General features: G+C 40.9%; 3 protein-coding genes and 1 long non-coding RNA gene across 9 annotated transcripts in view; 3 read left to right on the top strand and 1 right to left on the bottom strand.

Moving 5' to 3' along the window:
- Window positions 1–260, top strand: part of LOC113568923 (coiled-coil domain-containing protein 171-like) — a 24,293-nt gene extending 24,033 nt beyond the window's left edge. The window contains 1 exon segment of the mRNA XM_035521203.1: window positions 1–260. This exon segment is cut by the window's left edge and continues 150 nt beyond it. Within this exon segment, the coding sequence (XP_035377096.1) occupies window positions 1–66 (66 nt within the window). The 3' untranslated portion in view covers window positions 67–260.
- The window catches only part of sh3gl2b (SH3 domain containing GRB2 like 2b, endophilin A1), a 98,227-nt gene that overhangs the window by 67,638 nt on the left and 8,089 nt on the right, over window positions 1–22,500 (top strand). Inside the window, exon 1 of one of the 2 annotated variants that reach the window (XM_035521205.1) lies at window positions 18,052–18,456. The exons of the other annotated variant lie outside the window; for it this stretch is intronic. Within the exon in view, the coding sequence (XP_035377098.1) occupies window positions 18,412–18,456 (45 nt within the window). The 5' untranslated portion in view covers window positions 18,052–18,411. Of the gene's footprint in view, window positions 1–18,051; window positions 18,457–22,500 lie in introns of those variants that run through there. 2 annotated transcript variants of the gene reach the window in all.
- LOC118240541 lies at window positions 1,608–2,331 on the bottom strand. The gene is made up of 2 exons (XR_004775476.1): window positions 2,032–2,331; window positions 1,608–1,923 (listed from the first exon to the last, which is right to left on the bottom strand). It is a non-coding gene; the product is annotated as an uncharacterized LOC118240541 (long non-coding RNA).
- On the top strand, window positions 5,621–13,421 carry LOC118240537 (myelin-oligodendrocyte glycoprotein-like). 5 transcript variants are annotated; one of them, XR_004775471.1, is made up of 5 exons: window positions 5,621–5,784; window positions 8,992–9,039; window positions 11,707–12,060; window positions 12,177–12,681; window positions 12,932–13,016. XR_004775471.1 is itself a non-coding variant. In XM_035521208.1 (5 exons), the coding sequence occupies exons 2-5, from the start codon at window positions 8,994–8,996 to the stop codon at window positions 13,357–13,359; spliced, it is 534 nt and encodes a 177-aa protein (XP_035377101.1). In that variant the 5' UTR covers window positions 5,621–5,784; window positions 8,992–8,993; the 3' UTR covers window positions 13,360–13,421. The 5 variants fall into 5 exon arrangements, 2 of the variants coding, with proteins under 2 accessions (XP_035377101.1, XP_035377102.1); XR_004775472.1 differs by having other exon boundaries at window positions 12,177–12,708; window positions 12,932–13,000; XR_004775473.1 differs by having other exon boundaries at window positions 12,177–12,652; window positions 12,932–12,972.

Below are 22,500 nucleotides of genomic sequence, written 5' to 3'. Positions count from 1 at the left end.
AAAAGCGGAACTGGGAAAAAAGCTTCCAGAAACTCTACAATTCTCCAAGAGGCCTTGAAATCATAAACAAAAAACAGCTCCGTATTCATAACTTAGGAATACCTGCATTAAATACTTGTTAGTATTGTACTTTATTTTATTTGAATACAACAAGCGGTGTGTGTTATGCTCATGTTACTCCTACTAATTACCGTTAAGTAACAAATGTAGTGTGTACTGGAAATAAACAATGCTGAACAGAAACTAAAGTCTACCTCACTGACTAATCAAGGCTGTCGGTAACAGCATCAGAATGTTGTCTGTTTCTTTAAATATAGATTATTTTTCACTTTTTTTCATAAACTATTATGCTTCTTAGATTATAATCTTTCTAGAAACTGCAGAAAAGAATTCCTGGTTTAACTGGTTTTATTGATGAGCAGTAAATCACCAGCTGTCTGTCAGTCTCTCCAGTAATAAGATCATGTTTAAAATCACCGTGATATTGCGGGTCAGGTGATGAAATTTTGGTTTGTTTAAATACCTGTTATGTTTGCCTATGTAATATCTATGTAACACTTTTTAAATTACATATCTTAAGTCTTGGATTTAAAAGAAACCCATTCCTCATACTAAGACTGAAGTTATACAGTTGTGGGGTTTACGTAGATGAGAGTATCCCAGCTTTCTCCTGATGAACTGGAGTCCTTGGCTTTGGCCACAAGTCACTGATGATAGAGGGATGTGCAGTGTTTCCCTTGAGTGGAGAGAACAGCTTCACCAGACATGATGGTGTTTGGCTACAGGCTCCACCCTCTCCTACACACAGTGGTAGAAGTAGGTGGATGTGCTGTAGTCAGTCTCCTGCCTCTCAACACACAGTAAGAATGCAAAACCTTGCTCATATTCTCCATAAATGCTCTTCTATATTATACTTTATTAGTGCTATATGATACATTTATTAGTACTGAGCAGTACAAGTTCATTTACTGTGTTCATGTAATAACTTTATTTGCTGAGAGTAGATATAATATATTGTCATAATTTGTCCACTCTTGAATATACTAACATGAGCATAATAGAATAATGAGAAAAGGATGTTCACATAGCACTGAGGAAAGTATATTTGCAACATATGAAAACATGTTGTATATTGTATGTAATTTATGTACAATTATATATACAATGTAGAACATGACATATGCAATTAGATATACAGTATGCAACATGTACAATTATATACAATGTAGAACATGACACATGCAAGTAGATATACAATATACAACATGACATACAATTAGATATACAATATACAACATGACATACAATTAGATATACAATATACAACATGACATATACAATTAGATATACAATATACAACATATGTACAATTATATATACAATGTAGAACATGACACATACAATTAGATACACAGTATACAACATATGTACAATTATATACAATGTAGAACAACGTATATAATGAATGTAAGAATACATTGTAATGTATATAATGAGTGTAAGGATATATTGTGTATAATGAATGTAAGAATACATTGTAATGTATATAATGAATATAAGAATACACTGTAATGTGTATAATGAATGTAAGAATACAATGTAATGTATATAATGAGTGTAAGGATATATTGTGTATAATGAATGTAAGAATACAATGTAATGTATATAATGAGTGTAAGGATACATTGTGTATAATGAATGTAAGAATACAATGTAATGAGTGTAAGGATATATTGTGTATAATGAATGTAAGAATACATTGTATTTTTCCTGTAAAAGTGGCCGAACAAACGCTGCACTGTTTCTGCTGGTGAGTTTCTGACGCGCCGGACCACTTCCGGTTCCTCCTGTTGTAGCAAAACGTGGCTGCTAACGCCAGAGGGCGCTGTCGAGACAGCCCGCAATGAATGGAGGTGAATGGAGCTAAACGATAAAAACGATCAGTCAAATATTCTAAATGGTTCCTGGATCTTCCTTTACTGTTGGAAAGTAGAAATATGTATTACACTAAATATAGCCAAGAAGGCTTACCCGTATGTTTCCTGTTTCTGCAGCAAACGTGTTTTTGACAGTAGGACGCATTTGTGCTGCTCCTGCGCAGCTCACCAACCCATCAGCACTCAGTAGCAGAAACGCGGCCAAAAACATCCTGGACAAGTGTGAGAAAATATTTGAACTTTTAGCTTTTAGCCGTTCAGCTCCGCTCACCCCCGTTTATTATGGACTCTGTGAGCGCCTCTTGTATCTGCCAAACCCGGAATGTCACACGAGTCGAAGCGAAAGTAAAACGTTTCCAGCGACGTTTGTTCTGCGCAGGAGAGACACGCAGCGGTAGATGCAGTACATGGTAGGAACGCCAGGCGGCGCTGCCGCGGTGCTTAAGGATATAGAAACGTCTTTAAAAACTACAACTTCAACTGGCGTTGCAGTTATGGCCAAGTTTCTGATTATGAAGTTCTCTTTTGGTTATACGAAGCAAAGCTCCAACCCCAATTAGTTCCTTTAATTTCTTATAGATGTGGACCGTACTTGTTTACTAAGTGCATGTTACATGTATTTACAGTAATTCTGAACGATTGCTGCTTCTGTGTCTGCAGCAGCGTGCATCAGTTCTTGCAGGGCAGAAACCCCTAAACCAGTGTTAACCCAGACCGCTCTTTGAATGGCCCGTTGTGCTCAATGTCAGGAGATTTTGCATCAGTAACTGTTTCATTTGCAGTCACCTGAAGACGTTAGTCGAGTGCAGTTAAGTCGATCGTATATACACTCACATTTTTCTTCTGTGTCCCTTTAAAATGAAAGCAAATGAGCTCATGTTAAATACACTGATCGCTACACTCCTGCACTTTACGCTGTACTTCTCTACTGGGTGGATGTTACAGAGGTAAGGAAAGTTACTTACTGAACTCACCAGAGCGTCACTTATGCACTGTTTAGATTTGAGTTTTTCTTTTACTAATAAGAGGACACGCCCACAATGAGGAGATGGTGGTGTAGCGTTTTGTTAGACAACTTTTACTTAGAAAAGTAAAGATTTCCTATGATATTTATTTATTATTACAGTGATTTTGTACCCTTTTAAAGTCAGATTTGTTTTCCTTTCTTTTAAGGGTTGCAAGACATTCTGGGATGATTGAATGTTCAGTAAAAACTTGGATGGTTCCTCCCTGTTACTAAAAAGACATTTATTGGCAAATGTTCAGAAGTAGAAGGTTTTCATTACTTGTAATCTGTATATCTCTTACATCACTGACACTTAGTCCCTAACAATCCCTAATGAATCCCTAACAACTAAAGCTGTTATGAACAATGAGAGTAATAATGGCATGGTTAATTTTGGCCTTTTTATTGTGTGTAGTTTCAGTACAGTGTGCTGCTGGTACATCCCTCATACATGTGTTTGTAACGTTGGATGGCTAAGCAGGATGCGGGGACGAGGTACATTCCACATGAACACACGTTTTATTGTACATATAACATTAACGACTCAAAACACACACACACACACACAAATTGGGTGAAACACTGACAACCTCAACGATAAGACACGACACATATACACGCATGACAATTACACACAAGGATCAGGTGAGCGACGCGAAAGGGCGTGGCAATGCAGACACACACACACACACACACACACACGGAGACGTTTGAAGGGGGAGGGGCCGTACCGTGACATGTTTAACATTACATTTGATCTGTTATGTTAACATTACATTTGATCTGTTATGTTGACATTACATTTGATCTGTTATGTTGACATTACATTTGATCTGTTATGTTAACATTACATTTGATCTGTTATGTTGACATTACATTTGATCTGTTATGTTGACATTACATTTGATCTGTTATGTTAACATTACGTTTGATCTTATGTTAACATTATATTTGAACTGTTAATTATTTACATTATAATTCTGTGTGGAACAAATACATTTCTTCATAGATTTTGGATTAACACTGCTTTGATAATTTACTATACGAGATAATGTTCACAGTTTTAATGGTACTGTTTTTTAAATAAACAAAATGATTCTTTATTGTATATGAACACTGTGGCTTAATCTTCACTAAAATCTTGATGTAAAACTTCTTAGAAGGTGGTGTAGACTGGAGTAAATTCTCAGATTCCTTCACCAAGAGTTTGTTCAACATTTCCACATTCTCACACTGAAACACTCTCCTCACTTTGTACCAGATTAGAGAGGCAAAGGAACAAGAGGAATTCTGGGAGGGTTTTATTCCTCTATAATCTGGGAGGGTTTTATTCCTCTATAATCTGGGAGGGTTTTATTCCTCTATAATCTGGGAGGGTTTTATTCCTCTATAATCTGGGAGGGTTTTATTCCTCTATAGACTGGGAGGGTTTTATTCCTGTATAATCAAGTCTTTTCTGGAGTAGTGTTGTTCAGAATATGCAGACATGCCGTAACACACAGAGGTGAGATGGTTCAGCAGAGGAGAATTACTGAACAGATGTTTTGAGCTACGTGAGGATCTCTACTGCCGTGTTCCCAAGTGCACAGTTTGCTGAAAACCTCAGTGTACTCACTCCAAGTTTACTCGGCAATTTGCCGACTTTGATGCCCAGAAATGTAGGTTTTAACTGCTTAGTAATCCTTTTGCAGTTGATATGGAAAGCCCACCAACTAACCTCCAAATGGAGCTGCTTGAACTCCAGTATAGTGACACGCTGAAGTCAAAGTATGACGCTGTGGGCGCTGCACAGTTTCCACATTACATCCATGACACAATGCCCCAGCTGCTCCAATGCTCTCTATGTTAGGCAGCACATATCTGTGTGAGCAACTATTCTCCTTGATGAAGATGAGAAAAACATCACACAGGAGTCGTCTCACTGATGAACACCTTCACTCAATCCTGAGGATTTTCTCAGCTCAGAGCCTGACCCCAAACATTGATGAGCTAGCATCCAAGAAGAGATGTCAGGTATCTGGCTTGGACCAGTGTGCATCAGAGTAGATCAGAGAGTAGCAAACTGAGCTTGAATGAATGTTTTCTTTATGCACTTTTCCTCGCTACTCCAAAGCATGGACTTGAATGGGTGGATTTTCATTGAAGGAAATTATTATTATTATTATTAGCCTGTGAAAAAAAAAAAAAAAGTTACCATTGAAATTTAACTCAGAAGAATAAAGAATAATAAAGAAAGAGACATAATATTAAAAATAAAAATTAAGAAATTAATGCCACAGATGCCACAGGCTTCTCTTTGACATTTGATTTCACATGTGTTTATAATATTAAACTTTGCTTGTTCCAGATACAGTGTTTAAGTAAAGTTTGTTTCCATATGAAAAGGTTCATCGTTATATCTGATGAGAAGGAAAAACTTCCTCAATTGCAGACATATATCTTGTAGACAATATCAAGGTTGGCCAGCGACTTTGTCCAAGTTTTACATTTTGTCCCACTGTGTATTTGAGTTTGACACCCCTGATGTAAAGTAACTGAATCGCGTGTTTAAAAAACCCGATGACTCCATTTTTAAAATGCCAATGAAAATAATTGAAAACCATTAGGGGGCGTCCATCAGCCAATAAGAATCATCGGGTGCAGCCCGTGGAAAGAAACGTTCTGCTCCGCGATTTTTTGAACAAGTTTGTGTTTCTTCGGTGTAACGGTGCGAGTTTGTTAAACAGTTCCGTGTTTTAAAGGACATTTGCGTTGTTACAGGAAGGTTTTATTCTCCTGACTGAACTCCTGAAGGTTTATTTGTAGCAGATCTGCCAGCGCAGAGTTGGTTTGACCGATCGGGTGAGTTCGCTTTCATTTGGTTTCCTTTTATTGGACTACAGTTTAGTTTATTTTTAATAACGAAGGAAATTATAAACCGAATAACTATTATTACGATCCACGTTAATATGTAATGGAACTACGTTAGTTCTTCCATGTTGTTACTCCGCTTAGGGAAACACGACTAGATTAATTACAGAATATCGATGACCTGTTGTTCTCCGATAAGTAAAGCGACTTGCACAGCGCTGTTGTTTTGTAAGCTTTTATCATTTCTATTAGTAAGACTATAAGCCTATAAATCTACAAACCAAGACAAGATCAGACCCCTAGCAGGGCCTCGTCTGCTCTTTCTGAAGTTCCCTCAGCTGGTGCGGCCACATCGCGCACAGTGGAAGAGGGACACAGCATAGTACTACATCTACCATCTAAACATCATCTAAACACCATCTAAACAGAGGGACACATCTTAGTACTACATCTACCATCTAAACATCATCTACACAGAGGGACACACCTTAGTACTACATCTACCATCTAAACACCATCTACACAGAGGGACACACCTTAGTACTACATCTACCATCTAAACACCATCTACACAGAGGGACACACCTTAGTACTACATCTACCATCTAAACATCATCTAAACATCATCTACACAGAGGGACACAATTTAGTACTACATCTACCATCTAAACAGTGGGACACACCTTAGTACTACATCTACCATCTAAACAGTGGGACACACCTTAGTACTACATCTACCATCTAAACACTGGGACACACCTTAGTACTACATCTACCATCTAAACATCATCTAAACATCATCTACAGAGAGGGACACACCTTAGTAATACATCCACCATCTAAACACCATCTAAACAGTGGGACACACCTTAGTGCTACATCTATCATCTACACATCATCTAAACACAGGGACACACCTTAGTACTACATCTACCATCTAAACACCATCTAAACAGTGGGACACACCTTAGTACTACATCTACCATCTAAACACCATCTAAACAGTGGGACACACCTTAGTACTACATCTATCATCTAAACACCATCTAAAGAGAGAGACACACCGTAGTACTACATCTACCATCTAAACACCATGTAAACAGAGGGACACACCTTAGTACTACATCTACCATCTAAACACCATCTAAACAGAGGGACACAACTTAGTACTACATCTACCATCTAAACAGTTGGACACACCTTAGTACTACATCTACCATCTAAACACCATCTAAACACCATCTAAACATAATCTAAACACCATCTAAACAGAGGGATACAATTTAGTACTACATCTACCATCTAAACATCATCTACACAGAAGGACACACCTTAGTACTACATCTACCATCTAAACACCATCTTCACAGAGGGACACACCTTAGTACTACATCTACCATCTAAACACCATCTAAACATCATCAACACAGAGGGACACACCTTAGTACTACATCTACCATCTAAACACCATCTAAACATCATCTTCACATAGGGACACACTTAATACTACATCTTAACTTCATGAACTACCATCTAAACACCATCTACACAGGGGGACACACCTTGGCACCACATCTTAACTTTATGAACCATCATCTAAACAGTCCTAATTATTTCACTATTTATGAAGTTTATTATTATTTCTGGTTTATTAAGTACACCCTCTCCCCAGTTGCGCATAAATTGCATATTATATAAAGTTGTGACATGACTGAAGTGTTGTGTAGAAATCAAGCAACCCAGCTAAAGTCCAGTTAGACATTAAAATAATGGCTCTCTGTCTCTTTCGCTCTGTCTGTCTCCCTCACTCTCTCTCTCTCTCTCTCTCTCTCTCTCTCTCTCTCTCTCTCTCTCTCTCTCTTACTCTCATGCTCTGCGTCCGAGTAATAATTCTTCCCATTTTGGAAAGGCATTTCCGGTGTTAACTCTATTCTTATCATGACGTTTTTTGGAAGCACAGCGTGGGTCTTTTGCTGACTAGAACCTGGTGATGCAGGGTGCTCGCTGGATTCCGTTGTTTTCTTAGCCAATCAGCTGGAGATGTGGGCGGAGTAATGGGGGTGTAGGAGTGTCTCAAAGAGATTGACAGGAGGTCAGTGTAAACACAGACAAGCCTCCAGTCAAGGGGGCAGTTTTTCAAACATACAGCTGATACACATGTGCTGATGCCACTGCTAATATAACAGGTCTTATTATCACGTTCTCTATATTTCACAGTTTATTTGAGTTATTGAAGGGGGTCAATTAATGCACCTTTAAGAGCATCCTGTCACGATCCCCCTCTGCTAGCGTCGCGGTTCCCTTGGTAACCGATCCTTGTGTGTTGTTCTCTGGTCTTTTCCCTTGTTTTGCATCTCATCACCATCACCTGTTCCTCACCGTCCCTCACTAGGTGTGTATTTAAACCTGGTCATTGCTCTTCACTACCAGTCTCCCTCAGTCTGTCCATTCCTCTCGTTTAAACGTTTCTCGTACTTTGTACATTTTCTATCTCAAAGGTTCAAAGAGGCTTTATTGTCATTTCAGCTGTATACAAGTACACAGCAACAACGAAACAATGTTCCTCCAGGACCATGGTGCACCACAAAACAAGTGCAACAGACAACAAACTACACAAACAATACAGTGCAATAATGTCATACAATAAATAAATACAGGACAGGACCAATACACAATGAATAGACAGTGCATTTATTTTGACCAGTACACAGTACTGGGAATATGTAAAGTGGGTTGTGCATAGGAGTCAGTGACATGCTATACTGAACATAGCAGTCACCGGTAGCAGCCAGAACAGTTCAGATTACAGTGCTGATGTAGTACAGTACTCTAGCAGCCATCTCTTTATAGTTCTCCATTTAGCCTGATTCTTTTAGTCAGATTTCTGTCTTATATATTTAGTTTTCTGTCTTTAGGTTGCCCAGTCGTTGCTCATTTTTTCAAGTTCCCCCATTTATCGTAACCGTAGTCAGTCCAAGTCTGCTGTATTCCACTTAGTACTTGCTGATGGGCTGTCTGTGGATGCCTTAGTCCCTTCCCAGTTGTGCTGTGCTTAGTCCAGTTCTTCTATTGGCTTTATGATCTGGACTAAACTTTGTGCTTTTAGTGTTTCAAAACAGTTTAAATGTAAGCATGTTGTGTTCAGTTGTGAGAGAGTTTAATGTATATACACTAATATGCCACCTTGTTCTCTTTCAGAGATGAAGTGTGTTTGGGTGATTCTGTTCCTCCACTGGTCTCTCTCAGGTACAGTAACCTCCATCACATGACATGCTGGCCAGACTCCTCAACACCAAGAGTCACAGCACTGCACATATTAGAGACATTTTACACAGCACGCGTCACACTGGGGAGGAAATGTGTCCTGTTCAGTTATTACTTCCTCTTAGCTATCGTGCGTGTGAACTGAAGAGAAAAATGTCTGTTACAAAATATTTAATATAAATTCACATGCTGCTTCTAAATTCATCAAATAATAGATATAACAGTACAGGGTTAAACTGATCTACACTCACACAGTGTTTATAACAGTACAGGGTTAAACTGATCTACACTCAGACATACAGTGTTTATAACAGTACAGGGTTAAACTGATCTACACTCAGACACACAGTGTTTATAACAGTACAGAGTTAAACTGATCTACACTCAGACATACAGTGTTTATAACAGTACAGGGTTAAACTGATCTACACTCACACACACAGTGTTTATAACAGTACAGGGTTAAAATCTACACTCAGACATTGTGTGTGTGTATAAGTGCACACACTTCAACAGTAAGCCAAACTCAAACAAACACATGAGAGTCAGGATGAGTCTCCAGGCTCCTGCTCTTTACTGAGTCCTGCATTCATGCTCCCAATGAATGGGAGTGGAACTATAAGGGAGGAGAATAAACGTACAGTGTGAGTATCTCCACCAGAGCTACAGCTCAGCAGTATGAAGCAGTAAAAGCTGACTGAAGGGCGTGAGAGCAAACCCACAAACCGCATGACCTTGGAGAGATGGAGCACCATAGTGAGAACAGTCGTCTCTCCTTCTGACAGTAGTAGGTCAGTTCTGAAATCTGTCGCTAAGGGCGACCATGGTCTTCCTGGTATGGGGACTGGATCGATATATATAAATAAAAATAATCCATCCGCTGCTGTGGAATGACGGATGTACCATCCTGCAGACGCCTCGGTGATGTAGTCCTCCATGGCCTTATTGTCTGTGGTAGAGGATACGGACAGCAGGCTCATGCCCTTCCACTAGATCTGTGGTGCAGTCACAGGGATGAAGCAGCACAGCTGCTCCCCTCTTACTGTAAACCTGAGCTAGAGAAATGTTGGGGTGAAACAAAGGCCAAACGTTATTCTGTGTTTTCATGAAGTGATCTGAGATCTAATTATAATGGGCTTTGGTGCTCTCTGTAACAGGTGCAGAGTGGTGCAAGACTGTGTTTGAAAGCATAAAGATGAATAAAGTTTCTGGGGTTTCTTAAGGTCAGAGGACTTTGGGTGTGTAAGTGCAGATCTGAGGCTCTGATGCAGGTGGTTTCAAGGCCTCTGTGGAAGTCTAAGGTGGATCACTCTGGACTGATCCTGTAAGAAATGACCAGCAGTATTTGAACAGTGGAAGCAGTGGGGCGCGAGCCCTGCTTTAAATGAAACATCTCTCTGCTCACCTCGCCTTGTAGGGGAGGATCAAAAACAGAATGAAATCAGGAGGTGAAAAGGCTACAAGGTCTCTGGTTCTCTCTCCACGCTCGGTGCTGACTGCGTTTACCCACTCCAGCACTCTACCGCATAATAACAACAACAACAACTACTACTACTACTACTACTACTACTACTACTACTAATAATAATAATAATAATAATAATATGATCAATGAAATGCACACAGAGTCTGTACAGGGAGGTCGATGGGCAAAGTACACAGAACACTGCAGCAAAAACCCCTGACGGCCTGCTGGGTTTCCATTGTACTTTTCCGGTAGAGGAAAGGGAGACCCACTAGTGGCAGGAGTCTGGAGTGTGACCACACCTGGTGTTCTCACCTCACTGGATGTTAATGTTGCCAGGCGATGCGTAAGCGCAGTTACCGAAGGAACCAGCGCAGTAAGATGCTGAGATTGCTGAGCGAGTTCCTCTACCACGTTGCCTAGTGACTCCAGACGCTGGTGATGCTGATTTAACAGCTGGCCTTGTGCAGCCAGAGAATCTGGTACCAATCCAGTACCTGCTGATGTTATTATCACAGGGATGGTCCAAAGACATCACGAAACAGGCAGAGGTCACAATCCAGGTAGAAGGTGATGTATATTTAAGAACCAATATAGGAGCAGGCAAGAGAGCAAAAACAATAGATCACAAAACGGCTCAGAAACAGATGAGCAGACAAACGAGACTTCACACAGACCAACAACAGAACAGTTTATACAGGAAACACAAGGAGGACAACAAGACTGGGAACACACAGTGGGCTTGTGGGTAATGTAGTCTGTGGTAGGCTGGCTTTGTTTGGGAGGTGTGTGTGTGTGTGTGTGTGTGTGTGTGTGTGTGTGTGTGTGTGTGTGTGTGTGTGGTCTGTGTTAGGCTGGCTTTGTTTGGAAGGTGTGTAGGTGTGTGTGTGTACTCTGTGGTAGGCTGGCTTTGTTTGGTGTGTGTGTGTGTGTGTGGTCTGTGTTAAGATGGCTTTGTTTGGAGTGTGTGTGTGTGTGTGTGTGTGTGTGGTAGTGTCTCCATGTTCATGCCTGTAACATTAATCTTTGTCTTTATTCCATCACATGTGGATCATGAATATTCCCCCAAATGTCCTTTAGTGCACATGGTGTGTAATCACCTCCTTATACATCAGCCATAATGGTTTGTGTGTAATGTGTGGAGTGCATGTGAACATCCAGCATGGTGATGTTTCTCATTGTAGGAGCTCAGAGGTTTAATGTGGAGGGTCCAGATACTGTTTTTGCTGCTCCTGGTTCTGACATCGTTCTGCCGTGTTCCATCAAACCCACCATGAGTGCTGTGGACATGGAAGTGAAGTGGAGCAGACAGGATCTAGGAGACATCCTGGTGCACCACTATATGAATAATTCAGACAAGAATGATGGACAGATGCCTTCATACAGAGGGAGAACAGCTCTGTTTATAGAGCAGCTACAGTATGGCAACACCTCACTGCTACTGAAGAACGTTGAAGTGTCTGATGGAGGACAGTACACATGTCGTGTTGATTCTGCCAAATGGGACGGTCAAGTCCGTGTTCTACTGAAAATTGAAGGTGAATGTCACTGCATTTCAAACATACTTTTAAATAATAGATACTGTTTTAATAAGTGTTTATGTAAGCAGAAACAAGACGATGCTATTTCAGTCTTTGGTCTTTTTAATCCACAGCTGTTGGAAGAACCCCAGAGATCACTGTACTGGGCACTGCCTCAGGTGGGGTTCTTCTACAGTGTGACTCTAAGGGCTGGTGGCCTGTACCTGAACTCCAGTGGCTGGACAGTAAAGGAGTAGAAGTGCCTGCTGGAGTAAAAGAGTCATGTGAAGATGGTGAAGGGTTTTATGTGAGACGCCGCCTCACTGCACACAGCAGTGACACCAACACCTACATCTGCAGAGTAAAATAGGGGCAGAACGTGATGGAGGAAAAGATCGACATCACTGGTGATTTACACTACTGGAAAACATCACTGGTAATTTACACTACTGGAAAACATCACTGGTGATTTACACTACTGGAAAACATCAATGGTGATTTACACTACTGGAAAACATCACTGGTAATTTACACTACTGGAAAACATCACTGGCGATTTACACTACTGGAAAACATCAATGGTGATTTACACTACTGGAAAACATCACTGGTGATTTACACTACTGAAGTACATCACTGGTAATTTGCACTAATGGAAAACATCTGGTAATTTACACTGCTGAAAAACATCACTGGTAATTTACACTACTGTAAAAGATTCAGAATATGCAAAAGTTGCTTAATTACCAAAGTATAAGTACATTTATGAGAGTGTTTTTATAATTGCTTATAATGTGCTATTGTTTAGACTTTTATTCTCTTCTTTCTTGAACCAATATGTGACTGCACAGATGGATATTTAATCTGAATCTTTTTCATTGTGTTCCAGATCACTTGCCCAGGGACTATACAGCAGCCATCGTTGTTCCAGTTGTACTGATCCTGCTCTCAGCACTCGTGGGTGTGATGTATTTCACATGGAGAGGTAAACCTGTATCTGTCACTCAGTATATTCCTGTCCCACAGTCCTCATATCTAGTCTGTCTGTGTCAGGAGTGTCTCATATTAAGTTCCAGTTCACCAGAACCAAACAGTTGATCATTAAATGATGGAATGTGTCTGATTTTCACCTCAAACATGCATGTAAGCCTCTGAAGGGAGATTTTAAAGTCATAAAACCACTTTTAGGTCATCAAGCCTGACCTGAAGGTGCCTGTGTGTATGCTGAACGGTCATGATAATCACTGTAATGTTACTGATTCTGAGATTGACGTCACAGAACGGTGTCTGTTCGGAGTTGAACCTGAACTAGAATAAACCAGGAGACTCAGGAGTGAAGAAGCTCTCTGATCTACTAGAGGATCCACACTGTAAACTGGAGAAACTAGAGTGAGTTACTGGACTAATTTTTATTTATAGTCGTGTGTGAGTGTGTGTGTGTGTGTGTGTGTGTGTGTGTGTGTGTGTGTGTGTGTGTGTGTGTGTGTGTGTGTTGAGCTCTAAGTACACTGAGGAGTTTTTCTCCTTCTCTCTGCAGGTTGTATAACTGCAGTATTACAGAGGAAGGTTGTGCTGCTCTGGCTTCAGCTCTGAAGAAAAACCCCTCATGACACCTGAGAGAGCTGAACCTGAACTACAATCACCTACCAGACTCAGGAGTGAAGAAGCTCTCTGATCTACTGGAGGATCCACACTGTAAACTGGAGAAACTAGAGTGAGTTACTGGAGTACTGTTTATTTATAGATGTGTGTGTGTGTGTGTGTGTGTGTGTGTGTGTGTGTGTATAAAGAGGTAGAATTTGTGAGGGGGTCAGAAGGCCTCATCACCAGGACTGTTTGGGACATGATGTGATTATGTATTTTTTCCCTTAATTTGTTTGAGTTGTGTATTATACTGACTTCATTAAGCCTAACAGCACTACCAGTGCTCTGACAGGAATGTCCATTGCAAGGATGTCTATTCCAGCAGAAAATGATTTGCAAATAGTAATGACATTAAATGAATGTTTGTTTTTCTAGATTTGAAACAATGGACATTTGTGGTAGAGGAACTGATACTGTGAATGCTGGAATTCTGACAGTGTGGAAATGTAACGGTGTCGATGGGTGTGGAGCAGCACGCACAGACTCCCTCGATAGAGTGACACGTTTATTAACATAAGACGCGAACAACAACGACATTAGTGAAAGTCATAACGATACGTTTAACTAGACACAGATTACACAGCACTGAACAATAGATATACAAACCTTTAAACAGACTTCAGCAATGACCAACATGGTGCATCCACCAGCAGAGGTTTAAATAGACACGACTGTAACCTGTGCAGGTGCACTTACGGAGGGCGTGGTCACTAATAGGGTTGACCGCCCTGCACACGGCAGGCCGTACCACGTGACTTGTGGGGGGGGGGGGAGCGTCCTGTGATAGGAAAGACAAAACTGTCTCAAACTGTTAGAAAAGAAAACACAGGGTCCAGGTACTGTTAGTGCCTTTGTTTTAAAATCTGGCAAATTATTTCATCTGTGGATTGACACACATGCTGTTCCTTTATGGCTTTAATTTGTAAGAAGTCTAACCTGAGGAATATTACATCAGTCAGAATGAAGTCTTGTGAGTGGATTCTAATTCAACATCTCACTAAGGCAAAAGGACACCCGTATGAGTGAGTGTGTGAGGAGGGTTTAGCACTGAGGATACAGTTGTTACACTGGTTCATCTAGTACTGACACATCTGGACAGACTCCCAGACAGACCCTCACGCAGACCCCCCCACACACAGACCCCCCCACACACAGACCCCCACACACACAGACCCTCACACAGACCCTCACCCAGATGCCAGAGTATTTATTTTTCCAGAGTATTTGTTTTTTCTGCATTTCTCATCTGATCTGAGTACCATTCCACCTGAGATCTTACTGTCCAAAATGGTTCATCTAGATATCAACCCTCATCTCATTTACTGGTGTAAAGCTTTAACTATCAGAGTACAGCTGGATAAACTAAATAAGACTTTATCCTCGTCTGCAGTTACCAGTGTAGGAGCTCCTGAAGGACGTGTCAGTTCTCCATGTTTGTTTACTTTGTACACCAATGACTGTAAACTCCGTAACTAAATCACCATGTTGAAATGTAATGATCCGCACTGGTAGTGTTGGTGGATAACAGTCAGACTAATGTATTCCAACACGGTGTTAGTATGTGGGCAGGTGTAAGGAAAGTGCTTAGATCATTAACACTAAGAACACTGAGGAAATGATCTCTGGTCCTGTCTGGGCTCTGATCCACCTCCAGTAAGCGTTCATAATGACGACATTAAGCAGTTACGTCTTACGAGTATCAGAGTGAACATGGATGCACATGGTATATTCATATTGACCTAATCTGCACAAAATATGGTAGTTTGTTATTTTTGGGACAAATACTCAAATGTAGTTTTTGTTGTATGCCTCTAATTCGGCGTGTGATGCAGTATTGTGCAGTTTGTCTGGCTGCCAGCTGTGAAGTTATGCTCTGTTTAGACTGATGTGAATCTGCTCCAGTGTTGCTCAGTTATTGGAGAGCCGTTTTAATACCGTTTATAACAAAAGTAAAGAGTAGTGTACAGTATTTCCTCGAGCAAAACTCAGTGGGTTCAAGAACTCTATTATAGCTCAGTCAGTTTTGCTACTTAACAAAGATAACAGGCCGTGTGAATGAGTATATTCTCATAAGAAGACTTGAGATTTCACACCCTCTACACACCCTGTTCCCCTTAACCACACACACACCAACCACACCCCTCTACACGCCCTGTTCCCCTTAACCACACACACCAACCACACCCTCTACACACCCTGTTTTCCTTAACCACACAGACCAACCACACCCCTCTACATGCCCTGTTCCCCTTAACCACACACACCAACCACACCCTCTACACACCCTGTTCCCCTTAACCACACACACCAACCACACCCCTCTACACGCCCTGTTCCCCTTAACCACACACACCAACCACACCCCTCTACACACCCTGTTCCCTTTAACCACACACACCAACCAAACCCTCTACACACCCTGTTCCCCTTAACCACACACACCAACCACACCACTCTACACACCCTGTTCCCCTTAACCACACACACCAACCACACACACACATATCATGTACTGTATATGTACATATACCAGTCCTTTATCATGTATATGTATATATACCAGTCCTTTATCATGTACAGTTACTGTATTAAACTGTATTTTTTAATTTTAGTTTTAAAGTATAAAAGCAAAAAACAATCAGTATACTGAAATGTGTACTGGCAATGATTTGCTCATATACTTACTAACAACAAATGTATAATCCTGCCATATAACAATTTTAAATCCAATAAAGTTTATTTTTTCTCACTTGTCTCATTTGTGATACATACACACAGAAACAATACACGTAGTTGTTCATAATAATAAAAACACTAATTTCAATGTATAAAGTACTTTTCTTAAACACAAAGCACTACCATACCACCACTAAAGATCCATCCTCAGCAGGAGTGTTTTGAACGGGGTCACGTAGAACATTCCAGAGTCCAGGTGTTCTGCAGGGAAACGCTCTTACACATCTGGATTAAGTCTGGCAGGAGGCTTCTGTAGAGAGAGAGAACTAACAGGGTACAGAGAGCAGGAGTGTAAGACTTCACCAGGCCACAGAGGTGAACTGGAGCTAAACCAGGAACAGCTCTGTATGCTAAAATAAGAGATTTACAATCAGCACAAGGAGCATACTAGTAATTAAAATGTTAGATTGCCACCAAAAATAGATTTTCATTTTGCTTCTAAGATGGGTTGTGTGTAGTCAACCAATCAACCCACACAGACAGAAGATGGAAACTCCACCCAGAGCTGAGAAAGAAATGTGCTACCCACCAAGCCGCTGTGCTGGTTGTGTATACTACAGGGTGTGTGTGGTGTGGTGTGTAGAGTAGTATGGGTTGTGTATATTATGGGTTGTATACACTGTGTAATATAGTATAGTTTAATAAGGGTTACATGTAGTGTAGTATGAGTTATATAAATTATGGGCTGTGTGTAGTGTAATATAGTGAAGAATGGATTGTGTATATTATGGTTTGTGTGTAGTGTATAGAGTAATATGGGTTGTGTATATTATGGGTTATGTGTAGTGTACTATAGTGTAGAAAAGATTGTGTGTATTATTGGTTGTGTATAATGTAGTATGAGTGTGTATATTATGGGTTATGTGTAGTGGTATACTGTAGTAAGGGTTGTGTATTTTATGGGTTGTGTGTAGTGTAATATAGTGAAGAATGGATTGTGTATATTATGGTTTGTGTGTAGTGTATAGAGTAATATGGGTTGTGTATATTATGGGTTATGTGTAGTGTACTATAGTGTAGAAAAGATTGTGTGTATTATCGGTTGTGTATAGTGTAGTATGAGTGTGTATATTATGGGTTATGTGTAGTGTGGTATACTGTCGTAAGGGTTGTGTATTTTATGGGTTGTGTGTAGTTTAGTGTAGTATAGTGTATTATAGTTTGCGTTGTGTGTAGTATAGTGTAGTATAGTATGGGTTGTGTGTAGTATAGTATAGTATGGGTTGTGTGTAGTATAGTATAGTATGAGTTGTTTGTGGTGTAGTATAGTGTAGTATGGGCTGTATGTGGTATAACAGGTTGTGTGTGGTGTTGTATAGTGTAGTATGGGCTGTGTGTGGTAAAGTATAGTGTAGTATGAGCTGTGTGGTGTAGTATAGTGTAGTATAGATTGTGTGTGGTATAATATAGGTTGTGTGTGGTGTAGTATAGTATAATATGGGCTGTGTGTGGTATAGTATAGTGTAGTATGGGTTATGTGTGGTGTAGTATGGGCTGTGTGTGGTGTAGTATGGGTTGTGTGTAGTATAGTATAGTGTAGCATGGGCTTTGTAGTATAACATAGGTTGTGTGGTGGAGTATAGTATGGCCTGTGTGTAGTATAATATAATATGGGCTGTGTGAGGTTGCTGTGTTTTTTCTGTTATGCGTGTGCGGTGCAGTGAGGTCACAGCGTTTCGCTGTCCGAGGTCCTGAACTCAGCGTTGTGGGACACCGTCACGATGGTAGAATCGTTACCTCGCCTACACTGTCGGTTCTGAGAGCCCATTTGAGTCTGTAACCTCCACAGCAGCGATGTGCCGCTGGTCCTGTGGCTCACACCAGCGCACCAGCTCCCGTGTAGGGCGTGTCCGTGAACCGTGACGTCACGGCAGATGCTACGACACCCGTCGAGTCAACGACGTCAGCTGGCGAGTCTCACCGACATCGCTGTGCGCCAACGACGGGTCGTTTTATTCGCTCCATTTCCAGAGCAACACCTCAGAGGCGATGTCCGTGGCAGGGCTGAAAAAGCAGTTTCACAAAGCGACACAGGTGAGAGCCGAATCTGTTCTTTCAGTGTCGGAAACGGGACCGGCAGCGCACAGCGAGGGCGGAGACCATCCCCGCTTACAAACACCGCTGTAGAGAAATAACGCATCCGAGTCTGTTAGCTTACGGAGCTGAGCGTCAAGAGCCAGTGCGCTTTTAGCGTGTTATAGCGTTATAGATCTACTGGGTGGAAACCACCATTAGAATAAACAGATCAATTCTTCTTAACCAGGCCTGTTATAATAGCAGAGCACCGGGCCTGTCGTGGTAGCGTACTGGTTATTACTGTTATCTGGTAGTCTAACAAGAGAAATGCGGACTTCAGGTGGAAGTTAGTATAAAAAGATCATGTTTCATAATGTGTTTTTGGCACGTCTGTAATATGATTACCTGCTAAACTCCATCATCTCAACGTTTGTACAGTCTAACAGCGTAGGCCTGCTTGTGTCGTTATGAAACTATAAAACATGCCCATACAAAGGTGTCATCAGTGAACATCAGAGAACTGGTGCCCTGGAGGACAGGAATCTGTGATAGTTCTCTGAGCATAACCAAAGTTAACTCTATTAGCTCTGAAGCTTTAGCAACAATCCCTTACACTTTATTACGAATTTGGAAATCTGTGTTTCAGCACCAATCCGTAATAGATACCGTAACACTCGCTATAACTACTGGACAAATAAAATGTCCCGTAACTGGTTTCTCAGCCGGGAGGAAGACAGGACACTTGTGTCTCCACGACGGGAGAGGCGCGCGGTAGCTCCGTGCACGCGCTCACACTCTGTCTTCATAAAAACAGAAATATGATCAATATGGACCACGTGCATTATCCCTACAGAGTGGGGAGTGATGGGTGCACATGTTTGTAAAATGTTTTCGTAAAACAAAATTTGCTAAATTAGGAACATCGTAAATCAAGAAAGGCTTTTAAAGCTTTTTCCAACTTACGTCACTGCAATGGATCGCATTAATAGTTATACTTCAAAGTTTATGATATATAAGATGTAGGTAATGAAAAAGACATTATGGAAAACGAATTGTGTAGTAAATATATGGTGTAGTAGATATGCAGTGTAGTAGATAATGGTGCAGTAGATATATGTTGCAGTAGATAATGGTGCAGTAGATATATGGTGTAGTAGATATATGGTGTAGTAGATAATGGTGCAGTAGATTATGGTGTAGTAGATATATGGTGTAGTAGATAATGATGTAGTAGATATATGGTGTAGTAGATTATGGTGTAGTAGATTTATGGTGTAGTAGATAATGGTGCAGTAGATATATGGTGCAGTAGATATATGGTGTAGTAGATTATGGTGCAGTAGATAATGGTATAGTAGATTATGGTGTAGTAGATAATGGTGTAGTAGATATGCGGTGTAGTAGATAATGGTGCAGTAGATATATGTTGTAGTAGATTATGGTGCAGTAGATATATGGTACAGTAGATATATGGTGTAGTAGATAATGGTGCAGTAGATAATGGTGTAGTAGATATGCGGTGTAGTAGATAATGATGTAGTAGATATATGGTGTAGTAGATAATAATGTAGTAGATATATGGTGTAGTAGATAATGGTGCAGTAGATATATGGTGTAGTAGATAATGGTATAGTAGATTATGGTGTAGTAGATAATGGTGTAGTAGATATGCGGTGTAGTAGATAATGGTGCAGTAGATATATGTTGTAGTAGATTATGGTGCAGTAGATATATGGTGCAGTAGATATATGGTGTAGTAGATTATGGTGTAGTAGATAATGGTGTAGTAGATATGCGGTGTAGTAGATAATGGTGCAGTAGATATATGTTGTAGTAGATTATGGTGCAGTAGATATATGGTGCAGTAGATATATGGTGTAGTAGATAATGGTGCAGTAGATAATGGTGTAGTAGATATATAATGTAGTAGATAATGGTGCAGTAGATAATGGTGCAGTAGATAATGGTGCAGTAGATAATGGTGCAGTAGATAATGGTGTAGTAGATTATGGTGTAGTAGATAATGGTGCAGTAGATAATGGTGCAGTAGACTATGGTGTAGTAGATAATGGTGCAGTAGATAATGGTGCAGTAGATAATGGTGCAGTAGACTATGGTGTAGTAGATAATGGTGCAGTAGATAATGGTGCAGTAGATAATGGTGCAGTAGACTATGGTGTAGTAGATAATGGTGCAGTAGATAATGGTGCAGTAGATAATGGTGTAGTAGATTATGGTGTAGTAGATAATGGTGCAGTAGATATATGGTGTAGTAGATATATGATGCAGTAGATTATGGTGTAGTAGATTATGGTGTAGTATATTATGGTGCAGCAGATATATAGTGTAGTATATAATGGTGCAGTATTTATATGGTGCAGTAGATATATGGTGTAGTAGATAATGGTGCAGTAGATTATGGTGTAGTAGATAATGGTGCAGTATGTATATGGTGCAGTATGTATATGGTGCAGTAGATATATGGTGAGGTAGATTATGGTGTAGTAGATAATGGTGCAGTATGTATATGGTGCAGTAGATATATGGTGCAGTAGATTATGGTGTAGTAGATAATGGTGCAGTATGTATATGGTGTAGTGGATATATGGTGTAGTGGATATATGGTGTAGTGTATATATGGTGCAGTAGATTATGGTGTAGTAGATATATGGTGCAGTAGATATATGGTGTAGTAGATATATGTTATAGTAGATAATGGTGCAGTAGATATATGGTGTAGTAGATATATGGTGTAGTAGATTATGGTGTAGTAGATAACTGTTTAGATAGATGTAGATGTGATTATTTAAGGTTGGAGCAGGTTTAGATTAAATTAAACACACTTAATTTAAACATTTGAAAATAGTGCTCTTAAAGACAGACATTGTCTGTGAGTAGAGTTACATGAACCCGGTCCACTGAGCATTCTGTGGTCTACTAGACTACAGTTTAAGGAGACACAGTGCTGTATGTTTGACAAGTGGGACTGCATGAGTGATTGGTGGGTAAGAATAACATAAGGTTACAGAGTGTGAGTGTGTGTGTGTGTGTGTGTGTGTGTGTGTGTGTGTGTGTCTGTGTGTGTGTAAATGAGAAAGGTAGATGTGAAGGGCAGAGAGAGAAACTGATTGAATTGAAAATGGTCTCTACTTCCTGTTTGGTGAAGTGTTTTGTTTCATGTTACATGCTGTTTCAAGCTAATACGCTCTTGGGAGAGTTTGGCATTAACCCACTGCAGTAGCAGGACACTGAACTGTAATCACACTGCAGTAGCAGGACAATCAACTGTAATCACACTGCAGTAGCAGGACACTCAACTGTAATCACATTGCAGTAGCAGGACACCAAACTTTAATCTCACAAAAGTAGCAGGACATGAAATTCCAATTCCATTTCCAATGTGTGTCTGGGCAGGGGGAGGGAGTCATGTGTGTGTGTGTGTGTGTGTAGGTGTGTGTGTGGGTGTGTCTGTGTGTGTGTGTGGGTGTGAAAGTGAGGAAAAGAACAAAAATATTCTAATGCATATCTTCTGGCTAAAAGTCAAGTGTGTTGGGTAGGTGGCTGGGTGGGTGGCTGGGTAGGTAGGTAGGCAGGTGAGTGGGTAGGTAGGTGGGTCGGTGGATAGGCAGGTGGGTGGGTGGGTAGGTAGGCAGGTGAGTGGGTCGGTAGGTAGGTGGGTGGGTCGGTGGGTGGGTGGGTAGGTAGGCAGGTGAGTGGGTAGGTAGGTGGTTGGGTCGGTGGTTGGGTCGGTAGGTGGGTCGGTAGGTGGTTGGGTAGGTAGGTAGGCAGGTGAGTGGGTCGGTGGGTGGGTGGGTAGGTGGGTCGGTGGATAGGCAGGTGGGTGGGTAGGTAGGTAGGCAGGTGAGTGGGTCGGTAGGTAGGTGGGTGGGTCGGTAGGTAGGCAGGTGAGTGGGTAGGTAGGTGGGCAGGTGAGTGGGTAGGCAGGTGAGTGGGTCGGTAGGTGGTTGGGTAGGTAGGTGGGTCGGTAGGTCAGGAGGTCGGTGGGTCGGTGGGTAGACTGTACATCTCTATTTTCTGTCTGATGATATTGCAAGGTTCCTG

Source organism: Electrophorus electricus, chromosome 22 (assembly GCF_013358815.1).
Source record: "Electrophorus electricus isolate fEleEle1 chromosome 22, fEleEle1.pri, whole genome shotgun sequence".
Lineage (NCBI taxonomy): Eukaryota > Metazoa > Chordata > Actinopteri > Gymnotiformes > Gymnotidae > Electrophorus > Electrophorus electricus.
Note: the sequence above shows the minus strand (reverse complement) of the source record. Positions and strands in the feature narration are given on the sequence as shown.

Excerpts from the sequence above, each read along its gene's own strand:
- LOC118240537 (XM_035521208.1), top strand. The coding sequence starts at position 8,994 with ATGAAGTGTGTTTGGGTGATTCTGTTCCTCCACTGGTCTCTCTCAG. Across the intron at positions 9,040-11,706 it reads CCTCCACTGGTCTCTCTCAG|GAGCTCAGAGGTTTAATGTG; the intron begins GTACAGTAACCT and ends TTCTCATTGTAG. Across the intron at positions 13,028-13,321 it reads GATGTATTTCACATGGAGAG|AACGGTGTCTGTTCGGAGTT; the intron begins GTAAACCTGTAT and ends TTGACGTCACAG.